At 37.1% G+C, this 16,542-nt stretch overlaps 1 protein-coding gene across 7 annotated transcripts in view; it reads left to right on the top strand.

Annotated features, from left to right (window-relative positions):
• The window catches only part of ATG2B (autophagy related 2B), an 81,474-nt gene that overhangs the window by 17,002 nt on the left and 47,930 nt on the right, over positions 1–16,542 (top strand). For all 7 annotated transcript variants that reach the window (XM_024981791.2, XM_024981790.2, XM_005222200.5 and 4 more), the window contains 11 exons: positions 227–406; positions 5,810–5,906; positions 6,402–6,587; positions 7,582–7,736; positions 7,827–7,932; positions 8,642–8,903; positions 10,141–10,291; positions 10,993–11,085; positions 11,224–11,412; positions 12,810–13,083; positions 14,434–14,536. In XM_024981791.2, the coding sequence (XP_024837559.1) occupies positions 227–406; positions 5,810–5,906; positions 6,402–6,587; positions 7,582–7,736; positions 7,827–7,932; positions 8,642–8,903; positions 10,141–10,291; positions 10,993–11,085; positions 11,224–11,412; positions 12,810–13,083; positions 14,434–14,536 (1,796 nt within the window). The remainder of the gene's footprint in view (positions 1–226; positions 407–5,809; positions 5,907–6,401; positions 6,588–7,581; positions 7,737–7,826; positions 7,933–8,641; positions 8,904–10,140; positions 10,292–10,992; positions 11,086–11,223; positions 11,413–12,809; positions 13,084–14,433; positions 14,537–16,542) is intronic.

Raw genomic sequence — 16,542 nt, 5'->3', positions numbered from 1 at the left:
CAGATGCTGTGCTTTTTTTCATAAAGTACTTTTCCATAACTTGCCTTTATTAAGCTACTGTGCTATGTTTTATGCTAGTTCTGCAATACTGGTTTATCCATTGTCACAATATAGTTGTCACGTAAATACTGTATTCTTCTTAAATTAACAGTCATGTTTTACATCTCAGTTTACTTACACTAAAGTATTGGAAGGAATTACATTTTTTCTTCTTGCGTTACTGTAGGAAACAGAGCCAAAGCTGTCACCTAGCTGGAATCCAAAAATTGTTTATGAACCTCACCCACAACTAACAAGGAACTTGCCAGAAGTAGCACCTTCTGACCCAGTGCAGATAGGAGGGCTCAATGGTAGGCTGGAGTTGAGTCTCACATTGAAACAGAATGAAGTACTTCCTGGAGCTAAGGTCAGTATTTGTTTTATTTTCTGTAGATAAAGTAAACCTGGAGGCATTCTTTATGCTGTGGCCCTCTGACTGGTTCACATAGACTGTCCTGTGACCAGGTTACCCACTGCCTTGGAGTCAGCATTTTTACCCGCAGTTGGTGCCTCTGTCTGCATATCTTGGAGTTCACCTGAGGCCCACCTTTGCCCATCTGCTGCAGCTCAGGGTTTGAAACTGTCTCCTGTGCTCAACTTTCCCCCACTTTCAAAAATGTTCATTAGTTCAGATAACTAGGAGTTTCTTAAAGAATCATTTTCATCATGAAATTAAAAAGTTAAAAGAAGGAGAAATTAAGAAAGCGTGTTAGCTGAAAGTGAAAGTTAGTTGCTCAGCCATATTCGACTGTTTGCAACCCCATGAACTATAGTTGCCAGGCTTCTCTGTCCATGGAATTCTCCAGGGAAGAGTACTGGAGTGGGTTACCATTTCCTTCACCAGGGTATCTTCCTGACCCAGGGATCAAACTTGAGTCTCCTGCATTGCAGGCAGATTCTTTACCATCTGAGCCACCGGGGAAGCCCCCGTGTTAGCTGAAGGAGATGTTTAATTATGTGTATATAAAACTATCCACCTATGTGTATTTTGAACAGAATGTCCATGTTTATAATTGTATAATATTTATGAAAAGAGATGAGTTTTTTCCAATGTTGCATAGCTTGTAGAAGTCACTGTAAAGACAACTGTACCTCTTTCTTAGGGAGCAATACTGAACAGTCTGGAGAGTCAGGAAACTTGAATTTTTTTAGTTAGTTAATTATGTGTCTTTCAGGTTATTGTTTTCAGGTTCTTAAACCTAATTTTCCACAGTTTATTGTGATCCACACAGTCAAAGGCTTTGGCATAGTCAATAAAGCAAAAATAGATGTTTTTCTGGAACTCTCTTGCTTTTTCGATGATCCAGCGGATGTTGGCAATTTGATCTCTGGTTCCTCTGCCTTTTCTAAAACCAGCTTGAACATCTGGAAGTTCACAGTTCACGTACTGCTGAAGCCTGGCTTGGAGAATTTTGAGCATTACTTTACTAGCGTGTGAGATGAGTGCAATTGTGTGGTAGTTTGAGCATTCTTTGGCATTGCCTTTCTTTGGGATTGGAATGAAAACTGACCTTTTCCAGTCCTGTGACCACTGCTGAGTTTTCCAAATTTGCTGGCATATTGAGTGCAGCACTTTCACAGCAGCATCATTCAGGATTTGAAATAGCTCAACTGGAATTCCATCACCTCCACTAGCTTTGTTCATAGTGATGCTTTCTAAGGCCCACTTGACTTCACATTCCAGGATTTCTGGCTCTGGGTGAGTGATCACACCATCGTGATTATCTTGGTCATGAAGATCTTTTTTGTACAGTTCTTCTGTGTATTCCTGTCACCTCTTCTTAATATCTTCTGCTTCTGTTAGGTCCATACCATTTCTGTCCTTTATTGAGCCCATCTTTGCATGAAATGTTCCCTTGGTATCTCTGATTTTCTTGAAGAGATCTCTAGTCTTTCCCATTCTGTTGTTTTCCTCTATTTCTTTGCAGTGATCGCTGAGGAAGGCTTTCTTATCTCTTCTTTGGAACTCTGCATTCAGATGCTTGTATCTTTCCTTTTCTCCTTTGCTTTTTGCTTCTCTTCTTTTCACAGCTATTTGGAAGCCCTCCTCAGACAGCCATTTTGCTTTTTTGCATTTCTTTTCCATGGGGATGGTCTTGATCCCTATCTTTGGCCACCTCATGCGAAGAGTTGACTCATTGGGAAAGACTGTGATACTGGGAGGGATTGGGGGTAGGAGGAGAAGGGGACAACAGAGGATGAGATGGCTGGATGGCATCACTGACTCGATGGACGTGAGTCTCAGTGAACTCCGGGAGTTGGTGATGGACAGGGAGGCCTGGCGTGCTGCGATTCATGGGGTCGCAAAGAGTCAGACACGACTGAGCGACTGAACTGAACTGAACTGAAACCTAATTTTACCATATAATCTGTGTAAAATGCACTTTAGGAAAATATCAGGATTTATTCATTTGTATTTTCACAGATATAACTAGCTCTAGACATTTGACTGACTACTGTATGCCAGAGCCTGTGCTGGTTGTTGGGACAGACATAGAAATGAAAGGAATGCAATCTTTGTCTTAATAAAAGTATAAGAGGCATAGACATGGCTGTGGGAATGTGTAAGAGGGAACCACTCTATACATGTGAACACACATAAAAAACTTTTCAGAAGATTGAAGGATCCCTGGAACTCTTTCTCTGAAATGGAGCACCTGATTAGAGTTGGAGGGGGAGGAAGGTGCAGATTGAAATGTTGATGTTCCTATTACTATGATTGGTTTTCTTTTTTTTTTTTTTGGCCACATTACGTGGCTTGTGGGATTTTAGTTCTCTGACCAAGAATTGCACCCCGGTCGACAGCAGGGATTGAGCCTGAGTCCACAGCAGTAAAAGCCCAAATCTTAACCACTGGACCACCAGGGAAATTCCCTGATGTTATTCTTACTGATTATCCCTCCTCCTCTTTGATTACTGTTCTGTTCTCCTTCAGTAGAGTTCAGTTCAGTGGCTCAGTCGTGTGCAACTCTTTGCGACCCCATAGACTGCAGCGTGCCAGGCTTCCCTGTACATCACCAACTCCCGGAGTTTACTCAAACTCATTGGTGATGCCATCCAACCGTCTCATCCTTCTGTTGTCCCCTTCTCCTCCCATCTTCAATCTTTCCCAGCATCAGGGTCTTTTCAGATGAGTCAGTTCTTTGTATCAGGTGGCCAAAGTATTAGAGTTTCAGCTTGAGCATCACTCCTTCCAAAGAATATTCAGGACTGATTTCCTTTAGGATGAACTGGCTGGATCTCCTTGCTCTCCAAGGGACTCTCAAGAGTCTTCAATACCACAGTTCAAAAACATCAATTCTTCTGCGCTCAACTTTCTTTATAGTCCAACTCTCACATCCATACGTTACTACTGGAAAAACCATAGCTTTGACTAGATGGACCTTTGTTGGGAAAATAATGTCTCTGCTTTTTAATAGGCTACCTAGGTTGGTCATAACTTTTCTTCCAAGGAGCAAGTGTCTTTTAATTTCATGGCTGTTCTACCTCAGGTGGTATGAAACCCTTTCATAGGTCTTAAGCCTCTTCACAGCATAACAGGATGGAATGGTTAATGGAGCAGAGAGCCACGGGTATGTGTAAACACTACAGGAATCCTTACTCTGTGCCAAGATCCTTGGGAAACTGAGTACATCCATGCCTCTGTAGAATGCATTTTCTAATCCTTTAAGAAGGAAGAACCATGGCGATACCTTCTTGGGTTGTTTTGGTTAATTATTGCTAGTTCTCAACATTTGTATTTTTGATTTTTGTGCATATCCAAACTTATTGCACATTATGAACTGATTTATATAAATGCCTTTTAGGTGTTACTTTTGAACATCTGTGTATTAGGTGACAGATGAACCTCTGGAACTATTAGCCAGGGTTTAATATTTGGAGATAACTCTTCTTGCCTATATGGTAATTTTTTTTGTAGCAACTGGAATATTTGAGTACATTTTGTTCTTGATGAAAATGAGTGCTAAACAGAGAAATTAAAGTTCTGAATAGCAGCATCCAGAAACAGACCTCCTGAACTTTAGTCTCTCTCTTTGCACTTAAGTCTTTCAACTATGGGATCAAAATGTTACGAGAGATTTCATGTTACTTTTTCAGTTCTCTGAGACTATTCACCACTCAAATTGTGTGTAAGTTTGGTGTTTCACATATTTAGTTTTATCAGATGTCTTCAGAAATACATTATATATGAAAATAGGGCCCTGCCTCAATTGAATTTAGAGACATTTTGTTTTAATTGCTGTGTTACACTGAGTTTGAAATTTGAAGCCTGACATGCTTCAGTCCATTGGGTCACAAAGAGTTGGACACGACTGAGTGACTGAACAACAACAACAAATTTTAGTTGTTAAAATGTTTTATCTTTTATATTTCCAGAGGAAAGTTATATGTACTTTTTTCTTTGTATGCCAAACTCAGAATGACTAATAATGACATATTTCTATGACAATTAGAAGTGAAACTCTTAATCATGTATTCTGAAAGCATATTAGAGACTATGTTTTCAATGCTAAGAAATTAAAAATCAATTTTTAAGCTCAGCATATAATCACAAAGAGATTTCCCCACTGTCCCCAGCCATAACTCCTTGCTGATTTAAGGACTGGGAAGTCAGCAGTCAGTAAGGAGCCCCGTAAAACCAGTACTTTGTGGGTCAGCCTAGGTTAAAATCCTGGCCCTGAATCTGTTATATGGCCTTGTGTGAATCAATTAATCTTTGTGAACCTGTTTTCTCATTTGTAAAACAGGAAAACTACTAAGAATTAGAGGAAATAAAATAAAAACATCTAACACAGTGTCCCAATACTCAAAAAAAGGTGATAATAATGATTATTATTGGAGAATTTGTTGCTTTATGAGTTATACCATGGAAATTTCTCAAAGTCACTATGTAATTTATTTTATGTTCTTAGAATCAGAAATTTGTTTTTCTCCTGTAAAAGATGCCATATCCTGAATATAAGTGTTTTCTTAATTGAATTATTTTTAAATTGTAAAATGGCATAAAGATCATAGGAGTCAGTATTAACATTAGGACTAAGAAGAGACGAATGAAAAGTAAGGCAGGAATATTTAGCTTTTCAGAATGTGACTTAGGGAATAGAATGTTTGTTTTTGTCAGAGTGTATGCTACGGAAGTCAAGAGTGAGAGTGGGATTGGGCTTTTATTTTTAGAAGGAAAGACGGACAAAGAGGTGGAAAAGAGAAGGGAATTCCACATGAGCATCCTCTCTGCTGTGGCTTCATGTCAGTGGAGAGAAGGTTTCGTGGGCATTTGGAGGGGCACACTGTTGATAGAGAAGGTCCTTGCTGTTCTAGATAGGAGTGTGATTGATCCATGGGCAAACTTAGGAAGGCTACATTTATTGTCCTTGGTTTGAATCAAGCTTTAAAGATTGTGATTTGAGTCTTTTGAAACCATAATGGGAATGAATACTAGATTGTTGCTATCTTTATTTTCTTGGAGACTATGTCTTAAGGCCTCCTCAAGCACCTTAAATACTCAGAAAACTCAGAGACACAAAGAGTGACATTGGTCTTTCTGACATGGAATTTCTCAGGAGGATTTTCCCTCTTAAAATAAAAGTTGATGACCTTATATGTCTTTTCATTTAGATTGTGTGAATTAGTAGAGAGAATCTGAGGTGAAGGAATCCAAGGCTAACTAATTAGTATTCCTCTCGGTGTTCTGAAAAATACTGGGATTTATGGTGATGAGTTTATAAAGAGTGTTCATTCTGAGTAGTTTCCTTTCTTTCTTTTTTTGAAGCTGGATATTGATGGGCAGATAGACTCTATACATCTGTTCCTGTCACCCAGGCAGGTGCACTTACTTTTGGACATGTTAGCAGCTATTGCTGGGCCAGGCAAGTATAATTGTTGTTACTTCTAGTTCTTTAAAAAAATTTAGTTAAAATATATAGCATAGAAATGGGAAATTATATTATTGTATAGGAATGTATGAACTTAAAGATGTATTGTGAATTAGAATCCTCAGTAGTTAAATTTGATTCTTTCAAATTGCATTATGATGCAACAGATTAGCATTCAGACTGACTGACTTCCTTGGTTGGAGGTAGTACTTCATACAACTGAGAAAGTATAATTGTTAAACTCAGTAAATAGCACACACTTAAAAAATTTTTAATGACATGTATATTTAATAATAGATAAGATCTTGTGATTCCTAGCTAGCTGTTTAGAGCTATTGCCTAGATCTCCGAATAACATTAAATACTGGTGGTTCTGCACTGACTGGTACTGAGTTGCCATTGGCATTGGATAAGTGGGTTGGGAGAGAATGCTTAGTTAAGTAACTCCAAATTTAATTACTCTTTTGCTTTTCTTTTGTATACACATAGAAAATTCAAGCAAAATTGGATTAGCTAATAAAGATAGAAAAAACCGACCCATGCAGCAAGAAGATGAATATCGAATTCAAATGGAATTGAACCGGTATTATTTGAGGAAAGACTCCCTCTCTGCCGGTGTGTCCTCAGAGCAAAGCTTTTATGAGACAGAAACGGCTCGTACACCTTCTAGCCGGGGTAAGCAACTCAAAAACTTGACTCTAGATTGATACATCATCATCATAGAGCAAAGTACATTTGACTTTGGCCGCCATAAAATGGAGTTGAGTAATGAAAAAACCAACGGTCTACACTTTAAGAACGTTTAAATGTATAAGTTGATCGAACCACAGCTTGATAGTGACTGGCACACAAGTGGTGCGGGATCCTTTTTTGATTGTGTAGTCTTGTTTTGTAAAACATGATTTATTCTAAGGAAAGTCAATTAAAAATGTGGGTTTATGCAAAAGATAAAATGGGAATAATTGTTCATTTTGTCAAATTATGTGCTTACGTAATGATTTACAGTAGATTCCTTTAAATAAAAACCTTTGTCCATTAATCTTTCTGTCAGTTATATGTAAATAAACAACATAATGTTTACCCAGTTTACTTTGCATTTATAGGTGTGTCTTAATGTGTAAGCACTAATACAAATCAATTTAAATAATAAGAATCAATTTCAATATGGAATGTTGACCTAAGTAAAAAATTAAAATCTATTCAAGAAATTTTGGCCATAACAAACTTCATTTGCCTGAAGGTAAAACAATTTGCAGAAAGAAGTAAAACATAAATAGAATTGTAAATAAAATTTACAACTCTTTTTTTTTTCTTTCAAGAAATAGCTGTATCCATGACACCAGAGATTACAAGATACTATCTGAAAATCATATGACACTTAATGACATCACATTATACCACGTGAAGCAGCTTATCATATATTTTTTTAAAAAGTTCACCAGTGGGCTAGCTTAACGTTTTGTTAATCTATGTTCAGCTGAGTTTTTACTATGACATTAATATCTTGAATGCAAAGAAGTGACCCCATTGGAAGTAACATAAAATTTAGAACATCACTATATCTCAGATGATCTGAGGGAACAATATACATTAATATATGTGAAGATCTTATTTAAATATGTGAATTGGTGGAATTATAATAAAACTGACAAAGTTTAATTCTCTCTAGAAGAAGAAGTCTTCTTTTCCATGGCTGATATGGACATGTCGCACAGTCTCTCTTCTCTTCCACCCCTTGGGGAACCCCCAAATATGGACCTTGAGTTATCATTAACTAGTACATATACAAACACCCCAGCAGGATCTCCATTAAGTACTACTGTGGTAAAGTATTTAATTTTTTGTTCTGTTCTTTAACAAGTTACTTCTAAAATTTTACACCTTATTCATATGCTTAAAAAAATTATACTTTAGCTTCAGCCAACATGGGGAGACTTCCTTGATCATCATAAGGAACAGCCAGTCAGAGGATCAGCGTTACCCTCCAACCTGGTTCACCCAGCATCTTTACAAAAGACTGGTATGTAAGAAAAAAGAAAAAAAGACATTTGTTGATAGTTTCCACTGGAATCTAAAAATAATTATTAAAAAAATATGCCATTCTACTGATTCTTTTCTCTTTCTTCATAAATATTTTTTTGGTGTAGACCTTTTAACAAAGTTTAGAAAGAAAATGAAGCACTGTTGAACAATTCACTATGAAATGTTTTAGAACAGTTGCCTATTTATTGTATTCGTGTATTAAATAATTTAGTAAAAAGTACACCCTAAGTTTCATATTATTATTATAATTTAGGAGTCTCAATCAACTGGTCTAATTTTTGTTTCTCTGTTTACACATCCCTTAAAAGAGAACCTCAGGTTTCCTTTTGGCAAAATTTAATTGAAATAGACACAGGATTAAAGGAAAATTTGATGAGCAGCTTCTAGTTAATCTCTGACTTATTTCCACAGTATAGTTTTATTAATTCAAAAGTTTTGTTTGTATTGTAGCAGGGTTTTTTTTGTACTTCACATATCAAGGATCTTGCATATCAAATGTAGAAAGATTACAGTTTATTATTTTCCTTTTTTAATATCACTGAAACTGTGTGTGATCATATGTTTTGAAGACTAAAATCTCAAGTTTAGTTTTAAAACTAACACATGAGTAAATGTTTTATAGCTTTGATATAATGGATTGTTTACGTATTAACTTTCTAAATATAATTTTAACACATGTATTTCAGCTCTCCCCTCTAGGTCTGTTTCAGTGGATGAATCCAGGCCTGAACTTATTTTTAGAGTAGCTGTGGGAACGTTTTCAATCTCTGTGCTTCACATTGATCCTTTATCTCCACCTGAATCATCACTGAATGTTAATCCATTGACACCAATGGCGATAGCTTTCTTTACTTGTATAGAAAAGATTGATCCAGCACAATTTTCAACAGAAGATTTTAAGTCTTTCCGAGCAGTATTTGCAGAAGCTTGCTCACATGATCACCTTAGGTAAACTCTTAAATTTGTTAATAATCCTTGAAAAAGAACCAGATGTGAATTTTACATTTATCTATCTACCTATCTCCATTTGTTTTTTTAAGTCACATTTGATTTGTAAATGAGTGGAATGAATGAGGATTTCTTGCGATACTGTAAGATGTTTACCATAGACTCTCCCATTCAGGTTATTTGGCATGTGAAATATATAGATGTAAGATCTATTTGTTTGGAGTTGTCTAAGTTATCTTTAGCTCCCTGAGGTGCCCTTCTCAGGTTTCTTTGACCACATTTTGCCATCATTCTCCACTGACACCATTATGATCATAAAAATAGTTCTTACTGTCAGTGGCGTAGCGGAGATGGCAGTGGTGGTGAGAGTAGATGGACTAGAGAAAAGGGACTCGAGAGTGATTCCTGTGCCACTAACTGTTGGGTGGGAAATGATAACTGAGGCCCATCCTGAGCATGGATGCTACATTTTCAACTTCTGCTTAAAAAAAAAAACTAAAGCTATTCAAATAGCTACCTGTCTTTCCATAGGTTGAGTCCTAATAGATAAGGAGATAACGAAATGTATACTATGTGTAATATTGTTAGCATGTAACTACTATTTTAACTTCAAAGTAGCCTATAAATTGTCCTGTCATATATAATGACTTAGGGACATATATTAATATTTTTAGAAAACACTTTGGGCTTTTGTTTTATCTTTAACTATTTTAAGTATTTAAATTAATAGGTTAAAACCATGATATTTATAATAAAACTGCAAAAGTGTTTTTTTTCCTTCCCATTTTGGACAGTTGCAAATATCTACCAGTAGGAAATACAATAAAAGCAACAAAAGCTAGAGCTAGGCCTTCATTTGAGTTTTACTGACTTTAAAGTTTTTAAAATACTGCATGATCCTTCTAGATATTTTTAACAAACTATATGCATATGTTTTCCAGATTTTAAAGATACTTTTCACTGCAGTGTAAATTTTAAAATGTAGAAGAGGGAAGGACAATGTTGGGGGAAAAAATCCTGGATAATTTCCTATCAACGGATATGATTTTTTATCTTATATCAGGGAACAGGGAATTTAAAGTAATCTTTCTGGTTAATATCCTTAAGAATATTAGTTATTACTAACTGTTTGAACTTGGCAGCACAGGTAGGCCTTAACAGCTGTACAGTATTCTTTGACACATCATTTAATCTAGAATTATACGGAAACTCTCAAATGCTGCATTTTTTATGACAGATTTATAGGCACTGGCATCAAAGTGTCCTATGAACAAAGACAAAGATCGGCGTCCCGATATTTCAGTACTGATATGTCCATTGGGCAAATGGAACTTTTGGAATGCCTGTTTCCAACTGATTCTCATTCTGTTCCTCCTCACTATACAGAGGTAAATGCTGATACTTTTCCTTTAGGGTTATTCTTTGCATCTGTCTTGCTTTTTAAGAATTGTGTGAACAGCAGTGATTTTCTTAAAAAGGCATAGGAAGTTGTATCGGCAGAAGTTTATTGTGTGTGTTTGCATTTGTGTTTTGTGGAAACAGATTTTTAAGTGTGATATTCAAGGCCACTATTGGAATGTGTTACATTTTTAGAGTTGACTTGTTCTAGAGTCAGACAGGTTTATGACAGATGATTTAATTTCACTCATTTTTCAAGCATGCTTAATTTTAGAAGATTCTATTATTCAACAAATACTATTGAATGTCTACTATGTGCTAAGCACTGTGCAAGATAAGTGGAATATCTTGTGCTCATTTATTATTAATCTGATTTTTTCCCCTGTCTTTAATAGCATGTCCTAGAGAAACTTAAAAGCTATCAAAGTAACATTTTTATTGCTTTTACCTTGTCCTGGTGACTTATTTTCAATGTGTTTTATTTGAACATTTGCATACATTTTGCAAATGTGATGCTGAAGATTGCAGAAGCTCACTAGTTTGTGCAAGAGTCACATTGCTGGTAAGCGACAGAACTGAAGCTTAAACCAGCCTTTCCAACTTCAAAAAACTCTCCCCACTATTATATTATCACCTCTGTTAATTCATCTTAATATTGTACATTTAAGTTACCGTCCTCTTTGTTTTTAAGCTTTTGATGTTCCATTCCAAAGAACGAACTGATTCTCACCTCCCTGTGTGTCTTCAGCTTCATTATAAGCATTCTGAGAATAAAGGACCTCAGGTAAGAGGTCTTTTTGTGTGGTCACCACCGGTAAATTTTCATTTGATGTCTAGTGTATCATAGTCACAAGGATTTAATTTTATAGAATTATCAGTGATCATATTAAGTCTTTCTTTTTCTTCTCTCTCTTTTTTTAAGGCTGGTCAAGCAAGACTTAGTTCCATTCCTCAGAAGGCAGAATTACAGGTTAAGTTAAATCCAGTGTTTTGTGAGCTGGATATCAGTATTGTGGACAGGTTAAATTCCTTGCTTCAACCACAGAAACTCACTACAGTGGAGATGATGGCATCGCATATGTATACTTCATATAATAAGCATATTAGTTTGGTAAGTGTTTCAAAAGTTGCAAATACTCGTCATAATTATAACTAGCTAATAGACTTATTGAGATGATTTCTGAGTTAAGTAGTCTTAATAGATTAAGTAGCATTTGTTATTAAAATAGCATTATATGTAATAATGAAAAAATGGAAGCATCTTTTATGTCTAGGTAGTAGAATAGCTGAATGAGTTGTGATCGTGTACTGAATGGGATGTTATGCTGCCTCTTTAAGTGACGGTTACGAAGAAGGTATAGCAACAGGAAGACGACTCCTAAAGAAATATGAGGTGAAAAAAGTAGAATACACATAAGCTTCTATTATAAATGTGTAAGTAAGATCGTGTAGAAAAAGACTGAATGGAAGTATATACCATTCGGTAGCATCGATTACAGTAGAGTAGTAGAATTAGATTTCCTTTTCTGTGTTTATCTGAGTTTTATAAACTGTGACTATAATATCCTCACAAAACTTCATTTGTTCACGCCTATAGTGAACCGCTTGAATCTCCTATAAAAGGAGCAACTTTTGCTGAGAGTGGGGATTAATATATGAAAGTCATAATAGGGGAGAGAAAGAATCAGATCAAGTCTTAGCATAAAAGCAGAACTTTCTAATCTAGGCTGTCAGAGACTGATCCATGAAATTGAGGAGTGTTGTCATCTACACTGTACTCTGGACTAAAGCTTTACAAGTTGTAATTCATTGCAGAGAAAAAAATATGAATAGACTTTTATCTGAAAGGCATGTACTTTGACTGTTTTGTTATAATGTGGCTTTAAGTCAATGTTGCATGCATATTTGGGCTTCTAAGGGTCATTTGATGGGGTCACATCCTTGGGTTGGATGGGAGCTCAGAGTGAGTCATTTAGGGAATATTTATTTCAAACCTTTGATGTGCCAGGCTTGGACTTAGTTCTGGAAATATAAGGATGAATCAGGAATGGGCCTTTGCATTTGGCATAATTCACCTGATTTTACATTGGAGTCTTTGAAATAGCATATTGGTGGGGAAATCCTTCAGATTGAATGCTCAGTTCTGTAGTGATTTTTAATCATACTGAGTTTTTTGATAAGCTAATTTACACATTGCCCCTTAGTCTGTAGTAAAATATTATATACATCTAACGCACCTGCATCTTCTCCTTTGGTTCAGTTTTTATTTGAATTAATTTCTTTATATGAGGGTGTAACTTTTGCCAGTAGTTCTGACTTTTGTTGGTAGCTGTTGCATTATAAATTTCATTACACTAAAGTAATATAGTACTATTAATTGTATTTTAATGCATTAACCTAAATGAGGAAATAGTGATTATATACATCGTAATGTTAAATGCCAGTGTCATTTGTGTTTATTTGCTTAATTTAACATTTTGGCATATTTTTGATGTTTTTGTATTTCAGCACAAAGCTTTCACTGAAGTATTTCTAGATGATTCACATAATCCTGCAAACTGCCGGGTATCAGTACAAGTTGCCACGCCAGCATTAAACCTTTCTGTTCGCTTCCCAATACCTGATCTTCGGTCAGATCAAGAGAGAGGACCATGGTTTAAGAAGTCACTTCAGAAGGAGATTCTTCATTTAGCATTCACAGATCTAGAGTTTAAAACTGAATTCCTAGGAGGATCAACCCCTGAACAAGTTAAATTGGAACTTACATTTAGAGAACTAGTCGGTAAGATTGACTGTGTCTTTAAAAGAGTCAGAATAGAAACAATTGCTATTGAAACTTAAAGTAAGAAGTATATGATAGTCCCCAAATATAATAAAATTAAAGGACATATGTTAGAAAACAAGAGTAATGACTGTTTTCCATTATTGTATACAAATATGATATAGGTCCGTTTTTTAAAAGAAACTACAGTGCATGAGAATTTATTCACTTTGTGAATAATAGTGCTTCAACGGCACCCCACCCAGTACTTTTGCCTAGAAAAATCCCATGGATGGAGGAACCTGGTGGGCTGCAGTCCATGGGGTCACTAAGAGTCGGACACAACTGAGCGACTTCACTTTCACTTTTCACTTTCGTGCGTTGGAGGAGGAAATGGCAACCCACTCCAGTGTTCTTGCCTGGAGAATCCCAGGGATGGGGGAGCTTGGTGGGCTGCCGTCTATGGGGTCGCACAGAGTCGGACACAACTGAAGTGACTTAGCAGCAGCAGCAGCAGCAGCAGCTTACTTTTAAAAAAGATTTATTTATTTTTGGCTGTGCTGGGTCTTCATTGCTGCATGGGCTTTTCTCTGGTTGCAACGGGCAGGGGCTACTCTCCAATTGTGGTACACAGCTTCTCACTGTGATTGCTCCTCTGGTTGTGGAGTGTGGCCTCTAGGTGTGTGAGCTTCAGTAGCTGCGGCACATGGGCTCAGTAGTTATGGTGCACGGACTTAGTTGCTCCAGTAGCCTGCCTTTCAGTACCACCTACCACTTTCTTATTGTAGGGTTAATAGTAGTCAAAGTTTTTCACTGTCACTCTATTTGCTGTGTGCTGAACACTGCACACACCTGATCTTGTTTCCTTTAATCATCATAGTTACAGGAGGCTTGTTATTTCCAATTATTTTTATCATATGTGAAGAATCTGCAGATGTCTTAAGAGGTACGTCCCAAGGTCAGTGTAGTAGATGGCAGAGTCAAGATTCAAACCCAAGTCTCATTCTAGAGCTTGAACTTTGAACCATCATACTAATCTCCAGTGAGTTTTCTTTGTGCAGTGGTGATCGTAAGTGGCACTCAGTAAGTGGCAATTACTATATTTAATATGATTATGCACCTTACACCATTGGTTAACCATCAGTGCATAAGAATTTGAGTTTGTACAGAATACAGCGTCTTTAATTTATCTGCTCATCCTGTCTCCTCATGTGTACATGTGCAGCAGAAACAAATGCATACATGTTGTTGGACTTAATGCTGCACCATGTCCCTGATTTAGAGGATCTGTGCTCATCTAAGGAAGCAAGTATCTTTTCTCTTAATGTGGGAGAAGAAATGCATTTCCATTAATCAGTCTTGTTTTATTAGGGTCATTCCAGGAAGACAAAGGAGAACCATCTATTAAGTTTTTCCATGTGGCTAGTGGAGGAGATGGAGATACAACGTCATCAGATGACTTTGACTGGCCGCGGTGAGTAAGCCAGTGTATATGACACACGCATTTAATGAGACTTCTCTTTTAAAAATAAGTTACTGTAGCTTTTTTGACTGACATTTTGGCCATAAATTTAAGCTAAAAGTATCCAGCCTTGATGAGAGAACCCAGAGGAAAATGGAAAAATTAAAGATATGTAGTGAGTACTACTTTATCAGAGGTGACTGTGAGATAACTGGCAGAGATGGACATACATAGTGTGTTCTCTGCCTCAGGTTACCCAGCCTAATTAGATGGACAGCAGAATCATTAACCATTCTAAAAATAGTTCATTTTTATAAAGGGCTTTAGTAGAAGAGAAATCATACAGCACTGTTTGGTTAATTGTCAGATGAATTTTGTAGTCAGCGGTTATTTCAGAAAAGTGTTTTCATATCTGGGGAGCTTTTTCAAAACAGATTCTTGGGCTCCACCTTGAGATTATGAGATAGAGCCTGTGTATCAGTATAGTTTAAAAATTATACCAGGTGATATGTTCATAGCAGTACTATTAAAAATAGCCAAGACATGGAAATAGCCTCAATGTGCATAGACAGATGAATAGATTAAAAAAGATGTTCCACCTGTATACCTTCGACTACTCAGTAAAAAAGAATGAAATGATGCCCTTTGCAGCAACATGGATGGAACTAGAGATTGAGATACTGAGGGGAAGTAAGTCAGAAAGAGAAAGACATATCATATAGTATCACTTATAAGTGGCATCTAAAATATGACACAGATGAACGTATCTAGGATACAGGAATAGACTCAGAACAGTCTTGTGGTTGTCAAGGGGGAGGGGCATACGGGAGGAATGGAGCGGGAGTTTGGGATTAGCAGATTCTATTATATACAGAATGGATAAACAAGGTCCTACTGTGTAGCACAGGGAACTGTATTCAGTATCCTATGTAAACCATCATGGAAAGAATATACAAAAAGAATGCATGTACATGTATAACTGAATCGCTTTGATGAACAGGAGAAATTAACACAACATTGTAAATCAACTACACTTCAGTGGGAAAAAAGTATACCTGGTGATTTCAGAGTGCAGTTGGATTTAGAGAACTACTGCTTCAGGGTTTCTTAGGCAGGAGAAATGATTTTTTAAAATTAAATTAGCCTGATAGTGGGCTTCCCCAGTGGTTGAGCAGTAAAGAATCCACCTGCAGAGCAGGAGCTGCTAGAGATGCAGGTTCGATCCCTGGGTCGGGAAGATACCCTGGAGAAGGACATAGCAACCCACTCCAGTATTCTTGCCTGGCGAATCCCATGGACAGAGGAGCCTGGCGGGCTACAGTCCATGGGTTTGAAGAGACTCAGACATGACTGAATTGACTTAGCAGGAATGCAGCAGCAGGAATGATCCTTTATTATACTGAAAACTTAGTATGTGAATAAAGAAAACTGAGTCTATGATTAAAAAATTACGGTGATCGTGGGACTCACCTGACAGTCCAGTGGTTAGGACTCTGCACTTCCACTGCAGGGGATGCAGATTCACTTCCTGGTTGGGGAACTAAAGATCCCACAAGCCACGTGGTGCAGCCAAAGACAAACAAACAAAGCAAACAATTGTGCTCGTTCCTGTGCCATTTTTCTGCCTGCCTTCTTCCACACCCCCATGCCCTGTGTATGAGACCTGTCAGACCCTAGGACAGGCACGTCAGTGCATGGCTGATAACAACCAGGGGTTTTCATCATGAATGAATCTATTTCAGTTAGGTAATTTGAAAGCACAGTTCACATTAGCATATCTATAAATTAGGAACCAGTTGTTTTAATTTATAACTAGTAGCAACTGGCACCGCCTTCTTAGGAAAAACAAGGGAACTGTTGTAGATGCAGCAGAGCTGATTTGTTTGAGAGTGCCGTGCCTCGTGGCGCAGGCTGGTGTGGTGAGAAGGAGACCACAGAGCCTGGTGCTAGTGATGTGCCACAGTGGGTTAGGAAAGGACTGGCCTTATTCTGGACAGAAGCGCCTGTCTTCAAAAACT

The sequence above is a fragment of the Bos taurus genome, chromosome 21 (assembly GCF_002263795.3).
Source record: "Bos taurus isolate L1 Dominette 01449 registration number 42190680 breed Hereford chromosome 21, ARS-UCD2.0, whole genome shotgun sequence".
In the NCBI taxonomy this organism is placed as follows: Eukaryota; Metazoa; Chordata; class Mammalia; order Artiodactyla; family Bovidae; genus Bos; species Bos taurus.
The sequence above is the reverse complement of the archived record's forward strand: the minus strand, read 5'-3'. Positions and strand labels throughout refer to the sequence as shown.